A 21,184-nucleotide genomic window follows, 5' to 3' on the forward strand; every position below is an offset into this window, starting at 1 on the left:
AGAAAAAACCCCCAGCGAATCTCATTGCAGCTCTCTGCTGCATCCCTATCCCACAATGCCTTGCCCTCTTTGCTGCAGTCTTTTCAATACAAGCTGAGTGAGAAAAAGATGTACTCAATAAAGATTGATTGGTCTGAATCCTGAAGGGGGTCTCCCACTTGTTAATGCCCCCAGAAAAAAAATTCATGACGACTTCACTGGGGCTCCTTGTTGCCTCCATTTTTCTTTTCATCTGTCCTCTTCATGGATTGGAGCATCACTACATGTAGAGTCCAAGCTAGGCTCTGTCGCTAAGCATGGCTGTGCTGCATGGTAGGGTATTTTAAGCAGTGCTTCCAAACTTGAGACATTAGCAGGAATATGCTTTGTTCCTTTGGATTACTGCGGAGCTAACTGCAGCCACAGCCCTTGGGAGGATTTAATACTTTACTTCGTTGATTAATCTATTTCTCTACAGAGATGGGTAGGTCTTAAATATTCAGATTTGCTCAATATTATGCCAGGTGGATATCTGATCTCTCCTATTCTATTCTGGCTCTTTTTTTTTTTTCCCCCTCTCTCTCTCATGGTGATGCTGCATGCTCAGTAACTATAGGATATAGAGAGAGAGACTTACTCTATGCTTAAACAAAGGCACCAGATTAACAAGAGTGGGGAGAAAAGTCGTGCAAGATTGTACTTATCAAGCCTCTAATGTGAGTTTCTGGCATTTTATTATTGTTATTCTTTATTATATGCGTGTTTTTAATCTTCATTTGTTTTGAATTGCTGGAAGGGATCCTTTTGATTATTGTTTCTCTTTAGGGGCATAAAGAAAGGGATGAAACCTTTCATCTACTGAGTTACACCCCAGCTTTCCAAGGGTGAAAGGGAAGTAACCCATCCCCCACCCCACCTTCTTTCTTTAGAGAATCCCTGGCCTGAGTTCCACTGCTCTCCTTTACCTTTAGAAACCCATTCATTCATATAATGCATGGCTTGACCCCTTTGGATCCTAAATGTCATTGATAAGTAGCAAAGAATATGCTGTAGATGATTTGGGGGGTTTGGGTTTTCTTTTTCTTAATGATTCTCTCATCCATGAAGTAGTGCCTCACATCTGGGTGGAGTTCTGTTGCAGCCTAGCGTGGGGAAAGAGAGTCTCTGGGCTGGGCGTTGCATCCTGAAACATCAGGCTGAATTCTTAGGCTAATGGGATTCTGGAGTTTTTATTCCTTTTGTATGTGCATTTTAATTATTATTAGTTTGGAAGGGGAAGGGCAAAGACAAATGGTTGTGGTTGTTCTTTAAATGAAGTAAATGAAGAAATGTGTTCCAGACTTTAGAGATACAGGAAAGATTCTCTTTTCCCAAAGAAGAAAGAAAGGAAAAGGGAAAAAAGACTATTTTGGTGCCCAGGCTTTAAGTGACAGGTGTAGGCTCTAGCCAGGGTATTTTTAAAATTCTTTACCCTTTGGTTTCATTGCATAGATCAGGTTTCTGCAATTCTATTGCTCATGAATAAATTGTAGCCTTTTTTTTTTATCCTAAAGAGAATATGTAAGAGCATCCATATGAGCCCCCAATTTTTTTGTTTTGCTTTTTTTTTCATGACATGGAGTCTTCTTGTGAATCTTCTCAGTAGATTTAAGAGTTCTCCAAATCTGAACCTTTTTTTTTCCTCATGACTTTCATTAATTTCAGCACAGATTCTTTGAGAGTTCTGTTCCTAACCAACTGTGATGTTAAATAATGCATGCCCCTCCCTAGCACACAATGAGAAGTTTGTGTGTGTGGTATGAGAGAGCAGCCTTCTTTCCCAATGAAATGAAAGGCCAGAGGCTTCTGTCCAATTTTCTCCTAGAAAGATACAAATGACTATTTAGTTGGGAGGTTTAAAGCTCAGTTTAAATCACACTAAAGTCTTTCCTCATTCAATGAGTTTTTGCTTCTTTAAAAAAAATGTGTAAAGAAATAGGTTTTTAGTCAGTGCTTGAGCTTGCACAGACCTGCATATTTTTTTTTATGATGGTCTGTGCCTTTTTAGAAATAAGAAGAAAACCTATGCACCTGTTCCAGTTAGTTATAATTCTGTAGTAAAGATTTTACTTACACGGTGGCAGAAACCTGTTGGATTGTGTTGTCCGACAGATAAAAATAAAAATATTTAATCTTGGTCAATTTGAGAAAAAAATATCCTTTACTTTTATTTCTTTAGTTTTTTTCCCCCCAAACCAACACCTGACACTTAAAGCTACTATATTTAACCATGAACATTTCATATAATTTTTGACCTGCACATCTAAAATCTGTTGACAATAAATAATTTTGCTTAAAATGGTTAATTTCGGGAACTATTTCCTTTAAAAAGAAGTGGCAGATTAAATTAATTTTTTATCTATTTGTGTCAAATTGCAGGCAAATGACCATTAGTTGCTCTATGTTTTTAGGTTCGATATTGAACCCTGTATTCTGATATAAGTGGCTTTGTAGTCACAGAGCAATTTTAATCTGCCCCAGGGGAAAAAAAATGTCTGCCATCTGACTATCTGAATTTGACTAGATTTGACTTAGACTTGGGGATTTTTTCCCCTAGAATTTGGATTTTTCAGTTAGACTAGAAATTGAGTAGCAGATGGGCTTGTCATTGAAGGGACTCTCCATGACTTCTTTCTTTAAATAAATCACCTTTCTTCTTATTTTAACATTTCCCATTCTATTCTCTCTGCCTTTTCCCTCTGCTTTCCTTCTACTAAATGCATTTCTTACTTTCCTCAAAAACCTGTTATTATGATACCACAAGCCTAATTTATTTCCCAAACAGATTTCAAATATTTAAGACAAAATATTTTCTCCATAGCATAGATACTGTTGAGGCTCTGTGCTTTGTGCAATTCCAAATCAAGAATGGTAATCCCCTTTTGCTACACACAATAAGGGTCTAGTGCTAAACAATCTGGCTTGCTGTGACCCTTTCTGCCTTTTGTAATCCCATGATGCTCTGTTTCTCTGTGTCCTTCCCAACCGCCATAGTATAGCAAGGGGAGAAGTGGCAATGTGATTGATAAGGGGGCAGAAGACCCCACTTGTCTTTATTGCCCCATACTACCACACTACATTGAAACTGGCCTGCTTGCTCAAATACTGTCCATCAGAGAGATACAGACTTTGGAGGAGAAAAGAAGCTGAATGTTAATGTAATAATTCACTTCAGATATCTGAAGGATTATTGTGATACTGACCAGCTTTTCCTCAACTTTACAGAAGTCAGAGTTAAAAGAAATAGGCATACGTCGCTGAAAGAAAAGTGTGGTTTGGGGGCTAAGAGAGAACTTTTTCCTTTCAACAGCAAAGCTATTAGGGAAATCCCTGAAAACAGGATAGCTCTTCACAGTTTGCAAAGTGATTTCCCAGCACTTAGCACTGTGCCTGGCACATAGTAGGTACTTAATGTTTATCGACTGATTACAACAAACTAGTAAGAAGGTAGGAAATACCTCTATCTCCTACCCCTTCTATTTTACATGAGGAAATGAAGGCTCATGTAGATGACTTTCCCATAGTGGCTCATCTAAGTGGTAGCTGAGATAGATGCCAGCCAGATTCTGTAGGATCCCTTCCATCTCTAAGTACCATAACTGATGATGTTCTTCTTTCCACTATATTTCTTCTCCAATGGAGATTTTTGGATGGTTTGTGTATATTCTTTTCCATAGGGAGAGATTATATTGGGCAACCTACTGACCAATTTTCCAGCTTCAGTATTGTATGATTTCATATGTGTGTGTGTGTATATATGTATGTATATATGTGTAGGTGGCATATGGTATGTACAGATGTAGCATCTGACCTAATAATTTATAGGATAGCCCATTTGAAATAAGTTTCATTCAGTTGAGGTCAGTATAAATGGCCCACTTTCTTTTTCTTTTCTCTCTGGTTTGCCCTTTCTATGTTACTTTCAGCCCTCATTCATAATGGAAATTAACTGCCTGTGCATGATAATATACATCCATACATCTTCTCTTTAATGATAATGCCTTGTTTTTCAATCATGCTTGTTTAATCCTATGCCATTACTGATTAGGTGAATCTCCCCCACCCCCCCACCCCCCCACACACATAGAATTCCAAAATTCTTGATTCAGCATGTTCTCTGCCTTTGTCATTAACCCAGTAATAACAGATCATACATTATTACCATGGAGATATAAACCTGAAATGGCAGCAAGGAAAGAAAAAAGTATCAATCCAGAAATACCAGAAATCTGAAATTATAAAAACCAAATCCAATAGCATAGGGCTTCTTTCTAATCCACAGTATGCTGCCTCTAACCCATGAGCCATATGAAATATGTTGATTTCCCAGAGGAATCCAAACCTTAGAAAACATGTACTTAAGAGTTTGTTCTCATTTTCTCAATTCCTACCAGGGCCTTCTCCATTGCTTCTCCTCAATCCCACAGAATTGTGGGTTATATGTAGGGGCAGTTGAGAGCCGAATGGGTCAGGAAGAATGCCAGAAATTTGTGTGATGAAAAAATGCTTGGGAAGGATTTGTGTTTTTCCCAAGGTTATGTTTAGTACATCATTTCTCCATGAGGAAGTCTATTTAGAATTGCAGACACAAGAGAAAAGAGTTTCTGCCTTTTTTATATGGCACTTTTTTTTCCATTTAAAGGTCTCTCTGATATTTCCCTTTAAAAAAATCTTACCCCTGTTTTGGGGGATATTTTAAATGTATTTATTAACATTGGTATTCAACATTAGGCTAATGTTGAACATTATCTGGTTTTAAGCTTCATAAGGATACTAAGACCTTGCCTTAATTATCTATGCCTATTGTCCAGTGCCTAGCTTAGTACTCGCACAGTTGGTATGAGTACTTTGAATAGTGATGGGAATGAATGAATGAATAAATGAATGAATGAATGAATGATCGAACAATATTACACGGAAAAGCAGGTAAATGTTTGATGCCTAAGAAAAAACAAATTACAGAATTTGGTACAATGTCCCTATAAAAGAATTATAGCAAAGACGTTTCCTTTCCCCTATCCACCGTAGCATGTTCCTTTCCCCAGTTGAACACCAGAGTGCATTAAGCAGCTCTCTCTATGTATATAGCAATGCTGTAATTAGGGTGCTACACTGTAATAATGCTACATTTGTTTTCTACTGACAATGAACATTAATCTCTCTTCCACATGTGATGTGTGATGTTAACCTCCCATTATTGGTATCTTAGACATTAGTCTAGTATCAGCCTGATGTTAAATATTTACCATAGTATTTATCTCTCCTTTTTGGGGGGGGGATTTGGGGGGGGAACAGCACTGTTTCATTTATTCTTCTGTTCCCCAATATTCGATTTCCCTTCCTACTGACCTTATAGTGATCCTACCAGGGACTAATTTCCTATGAGAATATAACAAAGACAAGCTTGTCACACCCATGGTTTTAACTTGCCTCCTCCGACAATTGCAGTTTTGGTCTTTCTGCATCTCTAGCAGAGCAGCATTACTCTCATTCTGTTTTATTTTTCTAGCAATCTCTTATTTTTGCTGACCCTGGGAAAGGAAAGAGAATCTGAGATTTCCAAATCTTAGAGAGAGTAAGGAGACCAGTCCAGTGTCATATACTTAATGTCTATTTTAAGAATTCATTGAATCCTGAAAATAGTGGTAGTATCCAACCCTTGACTCATCAAATGTTAGGGCTGGAAGGCAGCTTATATATCATCTCATCTGACCTCTATCATGTTACAGGTGAGGTACTCGGGCCCAGAGAGGTGAACTGATTTGCTCCAGGTCACACAGCTAGTTTCTGGCAGACCTAGAACTGAAATCCAGATCATCTTACTGCCATCGCAGTGTATCTCTTACTACAACCACAGTGTATGGAGACTGCTACACATTCTTTTGCTTAATTTAATACTGAGTGATATTTTTACTTTGAAAATTACATAGGCTTAGAATGACATGGGTTTGGAATCAATTAGAGGGGGCTTCTGTGAGAAGCAGGCTCAAAGATGGCCAGATAGCAGGACAGACATGCCAAGGAAGTAAGGGGAGATATAGGTTTATAGCAGGAATGTTGGCTGGGTGTGTCTACAAACCTGGCTAGAGCCAGGAGACAGAGATAACCCCAAAGGTCAATACCATCATTTGAAAAAAAAAAAAAGAAACCTCCCCCTTGACTCTCAGGAATATGACAAGCATCCAAGCTTTCCAGACCCCACCCCAAAAGGGAAATTTCCTGTTTTCAAGTGGTTCCCCACCCCCCCCCCATTTATCCTCTATAAAAAAGCCTTACCCTTTTTGCTGTCTTTTTTTTTTTTTTGCGGGGCAATTGGGGTTAAGTGACTTGCCCAGGGTCACACAGCTAGTAAGTGTTAAGTGTCTGAGCCCGGATTTGAACTCAGGTCCTCCTGAATCCAGGGCCGGTGCTCTGTCCACTGTGCCACCTAGCTGCCCCTTTGCTGTCTTTTGAGGAAATTCTTTCAAACTCTTTTTTCCTCCCTGAGAGGCTGTCTCTGACTTCCCTCTCAGTCGCTTTCCCTAGCGCCAAATAAAGATAACTTTAATCGTGATTGGATTGTGCAAGAGTATAATTCTTTAGTGAGGAATACCTAAGAACCACCACACCCCCTTCCTCCCCACCCCACCCCTCACCCCTGTCAGAAAAGAAGGGGGCTCTTGTACCCAGTGCTTCGTACCACATTCTGCTGTATACTTCCTTTGAAAAATAGTGGAGGACAGGAAAGTTGCCCCAAGACCAGAGAGGCAAATGTCCCAGTTTTCAAAAAGAGGAAGAAGGTAGATTCTACAAATTATGGGTCAGATTCTATGGGTAGATTCTACAAATTCTAACTTGACTTCAATTCCCGGAAGAATTCTAGGAAGTGTTTAAAAAAACAAAAACCAACAACAACCATAGTTTGTTGGGAAGATCTATGTGAAATGTTGCTGAGTGTAGTAAATAGGGAAGTAACAGCGGGGAGGAGGGGCGGGGCGGCGGGGAAAGGGGAGAGTATATGTATATATATTTGTGCACACACAGTCATATGTGTGCATGCATGTACACACATGTGTGTATGTACATATTTATATGTGTGTACATGTGTGAATGCATAATTACTACACCATTGAAAAAAGGGGAGGTGGGAAGACAGATGGAGAAACAGATAGAGATGAAAAACAGATGAAAGAAGAATGAACACGTTGTGAAAATAAGATGACCAGGTTTGGAGGGGAAAAAGGATGAGTAAATCTTGCTCCCTTCTTTTGTTGAAGAGGTGGGGAGGAGTTTATGGTTGTGGAATGTTGCACATGCTGTCCAATATGGATGATGTGTTGGCTAGTTTTACTGAACTTGAAAAAAAGATTTTGTTACAAGGGAAGGTTCACAGGGTAGGGGAATAATATATACAAACATTAAAGTGACAAAAACAAAAGAACAATAAAACCTTTAAAAAGAAATAGTTTATAAGCTCTTGAAAAGGAAAATGATGATCACTAATAGGTTTATTAAAAGAAGTCATAAAAGCTTAGAATCATGGAATGTTGAGAACTAAATGAAACTTTGGAGTCTAATCCAATCTTTTTATAAATGAGGTCCAAATTGGCTGTTACTTTCCTGTGGATACACACAATTAATAGGTTGCAGAACCAGGACCTGAACCAGGTCTTCAGACTCCAAATCACATTCTCTTTCCATTACACAATGGTGGGTGTTCAAAGATTTGTCTCTATATGACAAGCTTAGGAAACTGGTAGATCAGGAGAATGTCAGGGACATGGTGTCCCTGGATTTTACTAAGGCATTTGACATTTACTATATCCTTTTAGATAAGATAGAGAGTTGTGGGTTTGATGATGGCACAATTAAGTGGATTTGGTAATGAATAGAGTGGTTAGTCACCTGAAAATAGGTCTTCAATAGAGGGCTACATCTCTCTTTTAATTTGTTGTTAGTGACAACTTGGACAAAGGAATAGATTTAATACTTCTCAAATTCATAGATGACATGAAGTTGGGAGAGATATACTATGAAAGAAACCAGATTCCAAGAAAAAAATCCACAACTACTTAATAAGCAGAAACTTTGAACCAAATTTAATAAGATAAAATTTAGGGGGCAGGTAGGTGGCACAATGGATAAAGCACCAGCCCTGGATTCTGGAGGATGTGAGTTCAAATCTGGCCTCAGACGCTTGACACTCACTAACTGTGTGACCCTGGACAAGTCACTTAACCCTCATTGCCCTGAAAAGGAAAAAAAAAAGATCAAATTTAATAGATCAAATGTAAAGTGCTAGATTTGTTCAAAAAAGCCAACTGTCCAAGTTCCAAATGGGGGAAATATGACTAGACAACAGTTTATTAGTTTTCATGACTTACACAATCATTATGAGTTAAAAGTTTAATCTGACATCCAAAGAAAATGTAAATGCAATCTTATTCTATATGTCCATAACAAGGGATTGCTGAACTTTCCCTTGATCAAATCACATCTGTTCTCAGTACCACGTGTTCTGAAGGACATTGACAAAGTTGAGCTTGTTCAGAGAAGGATGATGATACTCTTGGGGACAAGATAGAGATATGCATGCTAAATGACCATACATTTTATGGGTTTGGATGAGATCTAGAGAGTGAGGGTTTGATGAATAGATGTGAATTTAAAGGGAGATCTTTAATCGAGGTACCATTCAATCATTGTGCCTTGGTCAGACTTCATCTGTGATCTGGTATTCAGTTCAAAGTGCTACAATTTAGGAAGAGTGTGGAAAATCTGCAAGGCTAAAGGATGGTGAGGAAACTTGACACCATTCCACATAGAATCAGTTCAAGGAATTGTGGTTGTTTAACTTTGGAAAATAGAGACATTTCCCAAGCATCATAGCTGCCATCAACTATTTGAAAGGCTGTTTTATGGAAGAAGGATTAGACTTCTTTTTTTTAATCCCATATTCGTCAGAACTAACCATTGGAAATTTCAGAGGCAAATTTCAATTAAATAAACATTTATTAAGCACCCATTAAGGACAAGGCATTATTGACAAAAATTAAAACACAACAGTCTCTGCCCTCTCAAAGACTGTGGTATTTTACATGATAAATAGCTATATGACATCATGGAAAGAATGATGGTGCAAATTTGGGGGGTTTTGTATAAGGGAAAAGGTGTAGAATTAAGAAAGAGCGCTATTTCAAGGTTCTTTGGGTTTAATCACTTCTGTATCCTGATGCCCAGACCTTTTCCTTGAGGATTGACACTAATTGAACCCTCTGGCCATCCTAACCACTTTATTTTGGAGTGAATTCAGGAAACCTCAGAGGCCATTTTGTTCAATCCTTTAGGAAAATGAGGCCCAAGGAGGGTGAGTGAATGGACTCAAGTCACTCGGGTAGTAATGATCTGAAATGGTTTTGGAACCTAAGTCTTCTCACTCTAGAAGTTCGTCTTTCCTTTGAGATCAGCAGGATTTTGTAGGTCTAGATTCTACGCTCCTCATTCTCTGCTTTTGCCTTTCTTTGTATCCCTAGCACTTAGCACAATGCCTGGCACATAATAGGTGCTTAATAAATGTGTATTGATTGACTGTCACTGCCTGCACTCATTCACTCATTTCCCCTGCTTCCTGCTGCCTCTCCACCTTAGGGATGAATTGTGCTTAGGTCATTGTGCTTAGGAGATTGATAAAATGTCTGGGGCAATGTTATGACCCTCTATATTCTCTCCCCTCCCCCACATACAGTATAATGTACCGCAACCTGCAACCTGATGTCCCCTGTAGGAATGTCATTCACTTAGCTTAAGGCTTTGATTCCTGTTTCAAATGCAAATTGTCCTACAAGAATTAACACTTCAAACTATCATCTGTCACTTAAATGCTGTCATAAATGAATTTCGGAGCTTTTCTTGAGAGCTTCTTTGAGAGAGAAAATGTTTAGAATTAGAGACTAAAGGGAAAAGGGGGGAGAACTTACAAGGTCCCTTCTAGCTCTAAATCCTGTTATCAACCTGCATTACTGCGGAAAGTAGACATGCATTCTTGGGTGCCCCCAACAAAAGGGTAATTTGTAATTATTTCCATTGATAATTATTTTAAAGATGACATATGGACAACATTTTTCCATTCAATTCCACGAACATTTACCAGGCTCCTAATATGAGCCAAGCATGAGAGAATGGAAGCTAGGGAGATATAATGCATTTAAGTGCCGAAGAGAGCTGCATAAAATCAAATTATTTTGAAAACAAATAAAATAACCAGCAATAGAGTGTACCCTCTCTGTGCCCTGCAGCAATAGGCATCCTGTTTTATGAGGTTTGGATATAGTTTCGCAATTCTGATGTCTCACCAGTCTCCTTAATAAGATTCTACTGTTATCAGTAACAATATGTCCATAATGACTCATCACCAGGAACTTGGCCACCAAGCGATAAATCTTTTTGCCAGGTAGGTGGTGCTGGTCTTAGAATCAGGAAGACCAGAGTTCAAATCCAGCCTCACATATTTATCAGCAGTGTGACCGTGGGCAAATTATTAACCTCTCTAACTCAGTTTCTCCATCTGTGAAATGGGGATAATAATAGTACCTACCTCCCACGGTTGTTGAGAGAATCAAATGAAATGGTATTTGTAAAGTACTTTGCACATTGCCCAGTACATAGTAGGTGCTTAATAAATGCTTGTTTTCATTCTTTCTTTTGGTAGAAGCAGATGGTACAGTAGAAAAAGTACTAGAATTGGAATCAAAGGGTATGGATTCAAAGTCTTGTGTCCTTGGACAAGTCACCTCTCTGGGCTTTGGTTCCTGATCTGTAAAATGAAGGGATTGGACCTGAAGACCTCCAAGGTCCCTTCCAACTCCAGAACCATGATTCCAGGATCCATTCTGATCAACATTTTTGTTTGTTTGTTTGTTTGTTTTGAGGGGCAATGAGGGTTAAGTGACTTGCCCAGGGTCACACAGCTGGTAAGTGTCAAGTGTCAGAGGTCATATTTGAACTCAGGTCCTCCTGAATCCAGGGCTGGTGCTTTATCCACTGTGCCACCTAGCTGCCCCCTCATTCTGATCAACATTGATTAATATGTGTCTAAAATGAGCACGCTACTAATGAGTCTGATGTTTCCGAGTGACTTAATTAATGCTTTTCTTTGTCTCTCTTGGTTTTCATCTGTGTTAGCAGCATCGTGCAGGGTAAGAGGAATCAGGACCCATATGCCAATGGTCTAGGATGGCCAGTGAAGGCTCTAACATCCCCAGTCCTGTGGTGCGGCAGATTGATAAGCAGTTTCTGATTTGCAGCATATGCCTGGAACGTTACAAGAACCCCAAGGTACTTCCCTGTCTGCACACTTTCTGTGAGAGGTAAGCAAGCATCTCCGGTGTGTAGCAATGCAAGCAGCACCCAGTGTCCTTCCTTAACCTACAACAGCCATGCACTTTCCCAGAATTCTACAGTTCCCCCATTAGACAATAAGTCTTTTGTTCTCTTGTTAAGATGTCTAGTCACAGAATCATAAGATGCCAATTATTTGCTTTATTCAAACAACTGCAATTAAGAAACACCGACTAAACATCTACCAATTTCTTTTGATGGGGGGGCAAGATGCTCATCACATCATCTTTTAAGATTTTTATTTCACTTTTATCTTTGTTCTCTTTGAAACTGGTTTTGCTAACCACTGCTGCCATGTGGGAAATTCTTAGTGAAGATCAATTAAAAACCTGCTACTTCCTCCCACAGGCTAAGTCAGATGAAAACATGTATGGATTTGTATGAAGCTCAAGGTCAAAAGGGTAGACCTTCATTCTTACAGATAGTTCAGAAGATAGTTTTTCAGGCTTTGGCATTTGTACACTGAGATTTTATTTTCATGTAGTGTATTTGAACACCAAAGCTTTTTTTTTTTTAATTGTTAAATATGCAATTTATGTGGAAGGTTGTTTTCTGATCCTTTTCTAAGATGCATCAGGGCATCCTAGCTCTTTCTTTTTTTTTTTTTTTTTTTTTAGTGAGGCAATTGGGGTTAAGTGACTTGCCCAGGGTCACACAGCTAGTAAGTGTTAAGTGTCTGAGTCCAGATTTGAACTCAGGTCCTCCTGACTCCAGGGCTGGTACTCTATCCACTGCGCCACCTAGCTGCCCCTCATCCTAGCTCTTTCTAACCCACCCTCCCCCAATCTTTGTAGATACCCTGCCTAAGTGGGGAGCTAGTTGGCACAGTGGATACAGCACTGGCCCTGAAGTCGGGAGGATCTGTGTTCAAATATCACCTCAGACAGTTATTAGCTGTGTGACCCTGGGGAAGTCACTTAACCCAATTGACAATTGACATCTGGGGCCATCTTCAGTCATCCTAATGTACATCTTGCCACTGGACTCAGATGACTCTGTAGGAGAGAGTGAGATTGGTGACTACACATCCCTCCCTCACTTAAATTCACTTTAGTGCAAGTCCTGACATTAGCCCAATGTCATGGTCCTCTACGGGAATGAAGGACAAACAACAACAGCTTAACTAAGCTCCTGCTGCTGGAGAGGTCCTGCTCCAAATGGGAAAATTCCCCTAAATTGCTTTGTCCATTCTGAAGAATAAGAAAATATTTCTCTATCTTTTGCTAATTTTGCCATATTATTAACGTAGCATAACACAACTATCAAACAAACCTTCTTTTTGATCATAGATAGCAGTTAGGTGTTCATCCAGAATGATGGGATTTTTTTTTCTCTTAAAACATTGATTTAAATATAGTAAAACTACATTTTCTGTGGTAATTGGATACATGTAATTTGAAAATGTTTTAGTTCCCACTGTAGAAAGAAAAATGAGTTTTTAATAAATCAGGGCCTGTCAAAGTTATCCATTCCATCAAAAAATTTAGCTTACATTGGCTTTTGCCTGAGTGAAATGTTCTGATAATTGGTTTATTTTGGAAGGCTTAAAATGCCAAGAGATGGTCAGGGAATTTTCTGTTATTGTTATTCTGGTCTGTGGCTTTGCCATACCATGTGGTGAAATACAGCTTTGTTTTGCAGTCTTTCACAGTGAAGTTAGGTTAATAGGAAGCCATCTATTCCAATTCCCTTACTTTATAGATGTGGAAAATGACTTGTCCAACGTCACAAAGCTAGTCAGATTTGAATCTGGCTTTTCTGCCCTCAAAGCCCATGTTCTCTCTCCATTGAACCACACTGACTCCCTGACTCCACTGATTATAATTTCCATGTCTACCCATGGAACTGGTGGAAAAGCTCTGTCCTGAGAGACTGGTCTCCCAAAGCACATTGGGAAAACTAGTTTTGTGATTTCCAACTGCTATCTAAATAAGTTCACCATGTTTGGGATGTGTGCCAGAACTTCCCAGAATCCTATGCTCAAATATAGCCTCTCTACTTCTCCATTCCTTACTATGTGCATTCTGCTGTCTTCCTGCTGGGTGGTAGGATGCTTCAAAGCTCTTCTACTTCTATTCGTAAATGCCCTGCCTTAGCTTCTGCACTTGGGGAAGTCCCACTCTAAGTACGCTGTTGAACTTTAAGTATTATTCCCTAGAATATAATAAGCTTACTGAGGGCTGGCACTATTTTCTCTCTTTGTATTCTCAGTGCCTGGTGCCTAGGAAGTGCTTGATAAATATTTGGTGAATTGACTCTCTTTTAAAATTTTTTATTTATTTAATTTTCAATTTATGGAATAAAAAAAGCATTTTACTAACATAGCATAATAAAAAAGATGATTGCACATGAAACTGTGAATTCATTATGTACGATTTGCTATTCCTTTTAAATATATAATAAAGTTAACATGTAAATTTCTTTTTTTCTTTCACATGCAAACTGTTTTCTTAAGCAAGTTGATTTATTTTTAAATTGATGTTGATTTTACTTATTCAGAAATTTAAAATCCATGGTTTCACTTGTTTGGAAGAGACATTATGTTCTGTAAAGAATTTAGCATGGAGGGCAGATTGCTGCCAAGAAAAGGAGTCTGTTTCCCACCTCAAGTTCACAGCTGTTCTTTGAGGTTGAACTTGGGCTCACTGTTACTCATATCACTTGTAGATTGGTGAGATGGTAAGGAGAACCAAGCCTTCATAAATCATATTGCCCAACAACTGACCAACTACCCTATTGACTCATTTCCCCCCTCATGCCTGCTTTGTGTGGAGCAATGTGTTAGGCACTATGAAAGGGTGCAAAAGAAGTGTAATTAATTCAAGTCAACAAGCGCTTATTAAGTGTCTGCTGGTGGCCAAGTGCTCTCCTATATGTTGGGGATACAAAACAATAAAATGAAAAAGTCTTTGTCATCAAGGAGTTTTCATTCTGCTTGGTGGGGAGAGTGTATTTAACATACTTCTTGCACTTGAGAATCTGAATCTTTTGCCTGATCAACCAAAGTACTACTAAAAACCATAACTTCTCTAGTACTTACCAGTCTTTCATCACAGGTACATAGGGCACATATTGTTATCTTCAGGTTGTATCTGACAAAACTGAGGCTCCCAGAGGTTATGGCTTACCCATGATCTAATTAGTGTCTGAGTTGGAATTCTAGCCCATGGAGCCCCTAGGCAAGTCCAGCAGGATAATTACTTATGCCCACTGCCTCTCAACTCAAATAGGAATCTCTAGTTTCTATAACTAATGAGTCAGAATTATGTAATGGACATAATGAGGCTGGTCTTGGAGTCAGAAAGACCTGGGTTCGAATCATGGTATGCATATATTCAAATGCAATGTAATTATGAGCTGTTATCATAGGGAGCTGGTGGCATAGTACAAAAAAAGCATTGGGAATCAAGAAGACCAGAGTTCAGATTTGGCTTCAGATACTTCCTAGCTGCATGACCCTGAACAAGTCATTAAACCTCTGATTGTCTCAGTTTCCTCATCTGTAAAATGAGGATAATAATAGCACATACCTCCCAGGGTTGTTGTGAGGATCAAATCAAATATTTGTAAAAGCACTTAGCACAGTGCTTGGCATACAGTCATTTATCCTTCGTTCACAAAGAGGACCAATGACATCACCAGGGTGATCTCTTGACTTGCCCATGAATTGTATTTAAGTGAGGCAGAGCTGCAAAAGCCTCACTCTCTCTTCCAGTCACCAAAGTCCAATGGCAAGACAAAAATCAAGACAACTGGCAATGGCCCAGGATGCAGTGGGTGCCCTTGGCCTTTCTAAATTAAGGTCTTTCCAAGGTCTCAGTTTGTCTGAGGTAATACCCATTCAATAACTAAGGGCTGTTAGAGAAATGCTTATTCCCTTGTCCCCTGCCCTTCCCTTTCTTATTATTAATATATCAAGGTTAATTATTTAAAAAGTATGAAGTACTTTTTAAAAAGATGTATGCATATAGATATAGGGTATGTTTATATAACCATGATTCACTTAATTTCATATTGTCATGCTGGTTTTCCCTTGTCACTATTTTTTCCTCTAATAGGTGTTTGCAGAACTACATCCCAGCACACAGTTTAACCCTGTCTTGCCCCGTGTGCCGCCAGACCTCCATCTTGCCAGAGAAAGGGGTTTCTGCACTCCAGAACAACTTCTTCATCACTAACCTGATGGACGTGCTGCAGCGAACACCAGGCAGCAATACCGAGGAGTCTTCCATCCTGGAGACAGTCACAGCTGTGGCTGCAGGAAAACCTCTTTCTTGCCCAAACCACGATGGAAATGTAAGTGAGATGGGGGTCGAGGAAGGACTGTTTCTTTTTGGTTAGGGTAGGAAATGATATAATGTACTTAAACATAAAACGACATACAATTCAAGCCAGCAAGCACATATTAAGCAACTACTGTGTACAATTTTTGTCGTTTTCTGAGACCTGTGATCTCTTCAATGGGGGCAGAGGTGGGACGGGGAGGGCAGGGAAAACACCCTCCATCTGATACAGACTAGTACCTCACCTAGAGAGTTGCTTAGGACATTGAGAGGTTAAGTGATTCGCCCAGAGTCATACAGAAATGGGACTTGGTTTAGACCTTCCTTACTTTAAGGAAAGTTCTCTATACAGGATATCATGTTACTTCTCAAGGCATTCTCATATACTAACATGGTGATAATGATTATTATTATTTTAGATAACATTTATATAATGCTTTCAGGTTTGCTTTCCATATATTATCTCAATTATCTTTTTAAAAAGAAAATGTTTATCAACTGGCTTGTGAGAACAAATTTGTCATCCTATGGAAAATGTTATCAACTTTCCCTTGTAAAACATTTTGCATAATAAAAATTTTTTAAATTCACTTAGCACAAATCTAGTTAACCCCTTTGTGAACAAACTAGTAGTTATGTATAAACTGTTTCTATTTTAGCCCACATATACATAATGTGTTGTGGCTAGAGAAATATTAAATCTCTGTTATGAACAAGTCACTGTCCTTGGTGCTGGGGATACCAAGGGGAAAAATGAGTCAGTGCTCTCATGGAATTTTTAACCTAATTGAGGAAATATGAGATATATACAAATAGCATTACATAAATAGAGTATGATGGGGCAAAGAAGAGATCCAAAGGTGTTAGGGAAATATTTAGATAAGAAGAGACCACTTTCAACTGGAAGGATAAGAGGAGGCTTTATGGAGCCAATGATACCTGATTTTCTTGAAAGAAAATCAAGATTCTGACAGAGATAAAGAGTCCAGTCTAGGAATGAGGAGAAGTGAGACGTGAAATGGCTCGTCGCCTTCCAGATTCAGCTCAGATGCCAGACTGAATAGATGCTAAAACCACAAACTAGAAAGAACAATTAGCACATTGGTATTCTGCATTTGTGCTGTACAGGATAATTATGTGGTAGCTTAAGTGCCATATGTCTGATTACAAATGTCATTACTGGAAGATAGCCAAACTCTTGTTAAGAAATTCAAAATTGAAATCCAAAGACATTTTCTCTTTCTGATAGGCAAATGTATAAATAAATTAAGGAGGTCATAATACAAAGGATAATACTTTATAATTTATATTTGCATTGAATAAATATATATGGATGCATGTCATGTGCAGTACCTACTTCCTCTAATATGTCATCTACGCAGTCGCCAAGTTAATATTCAAGACTTCAATGTTACAGATCAAGAACTAGAAAGAGACTGTAGATGCCGTCTAATTGAAGCTCCTCACTTTATAATAAGGAAACTGAGGCCTAGGGTGGCTAATTGACTTGCCTAAGATCACGTAGATAGTAAGAAGAGGTAGAATTTGAGCCCTGGTCCTCTGATTCCAGAGCTCTTTCCAAAGTACCATATTGCCTTTTTAATTTTGAGAGGCTTGGCTCATGTCCTTCTCATGTTTTATGTGATTAATACATGAGGACAAATACTTAGGCTCCTTCACCATCTAAAAGGCTTTTTAAGCCCCATTTTCCTCCTAGGTAGTTCATTGATTTTTTTTCTTTTTCTTTTTCTATTTTTTTTGTATCAGTGTGACTTTCCAGTGGAAGCCACCACCCTCACACCCACAAAATAAATAAATAAATAAATGAAAGGGCCCATTGCTTATAGTTGTTGTTTATTGTTTTTAGTCATGCCCAACTCTTAGTAACCTCATTTATGATTTTCTTGGCAAACATAGTAGAGCTGTTTGCCGTTTCCTTCTCCAGATCATTTGACAGATGAGGAAACCGAAACAAACAGGGTTAAGTGATTTGCTCAGGATCACACATCTAGGAAAGTATCCAAGACTGGATCTGAACTCATAAAGATGAGACTTCCTGATCTCAAGCCCAGTACCCTATCCACTGCACCCCTAGCTACCTTATCGTTGCTTATAACAGCCATGCAAAACCAAACAATCCACTGGTCTTGTCTGAAAAGGTATACCTCATTCTACATTTGTAGTCAGCTACTACCATGCTGAAACATGGGAATCCTGATTGCTTGTTAATACTCTGTTGTCATGATTGGTTTCTACTTTCATCAGAGTTCTGAAGTCTTTCAATGATATTTTATTTTACATTATCATGTTTGTTTGTTTTTTTTTAATTGTTGTTTTTCAGTTTTTTTAGTCATGTTCAACTCTTTGTGTGACTCCATTTGGGGTTTTCTTGGTAAAGATACTGGAGTGGTTTGCTGTTTCCTTCTCCAGCTCATTTTACAGATGAGGAAACTGAAACAAACAGGGTTAAGCTAGTGTCTAAGGCCATATTTGAATTTAGTAAGATGTCTTCCTGACTCTAAACCTAGTTCTCTGTGCACTATGGTGCCACCTAGCTGCCCCTACATTATTGTGGTCAGTATGTAAACTAACCTGGTTTTGTTTACTTCACTCTACTTTAATTCATACCTATTTTCCCAAATTTCTCTGAATTCTTCAGTGTCCTCCTTTCCTATATTATATCATTCCATTCATCTGCCTAAATTTATTTAGTCATTCCCTAATCAAAGGTTACCCACTTTACTTCTAGTTCTTTGCTACTATAAAAGTATTGTTCTATACTTTTGTATATATGGGACCTTTCCATCTTTTTTTTTTTTAAACTCCTTAAACTCATCTTTGCCAAACATATGAGTATGAAGTGAAACTTTAGAGTTGTTTTAATTTGCATTTTCCTTCAAATTAATAAATTAGAGAATTCATTCCTATGAGTCTTGATAGCTTACATATCTTTCTTTCTTTTGTTTTCTTTTCTTTTTCTTTTTCTTTTTTTTTGCGGGGCAATGGGGGTTAAGTGACTTGCCCAGGGTCACATAGCTAGTACGTGTCAACTGTCTGAGGCTGGATTTGAACTCAGGTTCTCCTGAATCCAGGGTCGGTGCTTTATCCACTATACCACCTAGCTGTGCCCAAAAGACCTATTTGGTTTTTTTGTGGAGCAATAAGGGTTAAGTGACTTGCCCAGGGTCACACAGCTAGTAAGTGTTAAGTGTCTGAGGCCAGCTTTGAACTCGGGTCCTCCTGAATCCAGGGACAGTGCTTTATCTACTACACCACCTAGCTGCCCCTTACATATCTTCTTTTGTTAATTTCTTGTTCATATTCTTTGACCATTTATTGATTGAAGAATGGCTCTCATTTTTATATGTTTGTAGCAATCCCCTACATATCTTGTATATCAAAACTTTATCAAAGATATTTGCTGAAGAAATTGTTCCTAGTCATCTGCTTCTCTTCTAAGTTTAGCTACACTAATTTTGTTCATGAAAAAGCTTTTACATTTTATCTAATTAAAATGGTCTCTTCTATCTTTTATGACTACCTCTGACCCTTGTTTAGTTAATAATTCTTTTTCCTAATCATTTGAACAAAAAACCTCCTTCCATTCTCTTCTAATTTTTTTAATATACCTTTTTATTTTTAGGTTGTGGATTCATTTGGCATTTAATGTGGTATAAGATGTATGAAGTTGATCTAAATTTAATTTCTGGCAAACTTTTCTAATTTTCCCAGTCATTTTTGTTGAATAGGGAGTCTGTTCAGTAGTTAGTTTCCTTGGGTTCTCATATACTAAATTACTATGTTTGATTATTTTTGAGTCTTGCTTATCCAATCTCTTCCATTTATCAACTTTTCTATTTTTAATCAATATCAAATAGCTTTAATGATTACTACAAAATAGTATATTTTGAGATCTGGTAGTGTTAGGCCCCATTTAGTCATGCTTTTTTTCATTATTTCTATTGAGATTTCTGACCTTTTGTTCCTCCAAATGAATTTTGTTGAATATTTTTAAATCTATAAAAATAATACTTTGGTAGTTTGATGAGATAGCACTCAATCTGTAAATTAATTTAGAGAGCACTGTCATTTTATTATACTGGCATCACTGAGTCATAAACAATTAATTGGGATGGGGTTGGGCCTTGACTTCTTATTTCAATGGTCTCTCTACCAAAGCAGGTTAACATCTCATCTGCAACTTAGAGTCACAGGGAATTGCCTAGAGCCTAGCTTCTTAAACTTTGGTACCATAACTGAATGTGAGGGTCATGAAAAATTTGGCAATAGTAAAAGGTTATGTATACCTATTTTATATATTTATATACCAAAGTCCAAGTGAAAATTTCTTGGGTGAAAAGGGGTTGCCAGTGGGAAAAGTTTAAGAAGCCCTGGCCTAGATCAATAAGAGGTTAAACAGCTTACCAAGTTAACAAATCTACTAGTTGTCAAAGGCAGGACTTGAATTGTCTTTCTAGTTCTCTACCCACTGTGCCATGTTGCTCCAGACCAATGAAAAAGTCTCCAGTTATTTAAGCCCTTTATTGCTCTAAAGAATGTTTTATAGTTTATTCATATGTCTTGGGTGTGTCTTCATAGATTGACACTTTACCCTTTGATTTTTAAAATTTTTATTTAAAATAATAAATGAATAAATTTTATCTCCTTCCCTCCCTTCCTTTCCCCCTCCTTGAGGCAGTAAGCAATTAGATATGGGTTATTCATGTGCAATGATATAAAACATTACCATATTAGTAATTTTGTACAAGAAAACTTGAATAAAAGAAAAATGATAGAAAGTGAAAAATAACATGCTTCAGTCTGTGTTCAATATCAGTTCTTTCTTTGGAGGTGAATAGTATGCTTCATCATTAATCCTTTGGAATTATCTTGGATCATTATATTGCTGAGAATAATTAAGTCACTCACAGTTCTTCATCAAACAATATTGCTGTCTCCGTCTACAACATTCTCTTGGTTCTGCTCACTTTACTATACATCAGTTCATTTAAGTCTTTCCAGGCTTTTCTGAAATCATTCTGCTTGTCATTTCTTATAGCACAATAATATCCCATCACCATCATATACCACAGCTTGTTTAGTCATTCCCCAGTTGATGGGCATTTCTTTGATTTCCAATTCTTAGCCACTACAAAAAGAGATGCTATAAATATTTTTGTACAAATAGGTCTTTTTCTCTTTTGGGGGATGTCTTTGGGATATAAACCTAACAATGGTATTTCTGGATCAAAGGGTACGCACAGTTCCATAGCCCTTTGGGCATAGTTCCAAATTGCTCTCCTGAATGGTTGGGTCTTTTCACAACTCCACCAACAGTGAATTAGCATCCCAGTTTTCCCACATCCCCTCCAACATCCAATATTTTCCTTTTTTGTTATATTTGCCACTATGATATATTCTCCAAATTTTGGGGGGGAGGGGGGATGGAGCAATGAGGGTTAAGTGAGTTGCCCAGGGTCACACAACTAGTAAGTGTCAAGTGTCTG

General features: G+C 38.1%; 1 protein-coding gene across 14 annotated transcripts in view; it reads left to right on the forward strand.

The window, feature by feature from the left end:
• Nucleotides 1–21,184, forward strand: part of TRIM2 (tripartite motif containing 2) — a 208,958-nt gene that overhangs the window by 126,510 nt on the left and 61,264 nt on the right. For 5 of the 14 annotated variants that reach the window (XM_043969497.1, XM_043969489.1, XM_043969488.1 and 2 more), the window contains exons 2-3: nucleotides 11,182–11,363; nucleotides 15,453–15,690. In XM_043969497.1, coding sequence (XP_043825432.1) covers nucleotides 11,230–11,363; nucleotides 15,453–15,690 — 372 coding nt within the window. In that variant the 5' untranslated portion in view covers nucleotides 11,182–11,229. Of the gene's footprint in view, nucleotides 1–59; nucleotides 464–483; nucleotides 696–11,161; nucleotides 11,364–15,452; nucleotides 15,691–21,184 lie in introns of those variants that run through there. The other 9 variants (XM_043969494.1, XM_043969491.1, XM_043969500.1 and 6 more) reach the window with 8 other exon arrangements.

The sequence above is a fragment of the Dromiciops gliroides genome, chromosome 6 (genome assembly GCF_019393635.1).
Source record: "Dromiciops gliroides isolate mDroGli1 chromosome 6, mDroGli1.pri, whole genome shotgun sequence".
In the NCBI taxonomy this organism is placed as follows: Eukaryota; Metazoa; Chordata; class Mammalia; order Microbiotheria; family Microbiotheriidae; genus Dromiciops; species Dromiciops gliroides.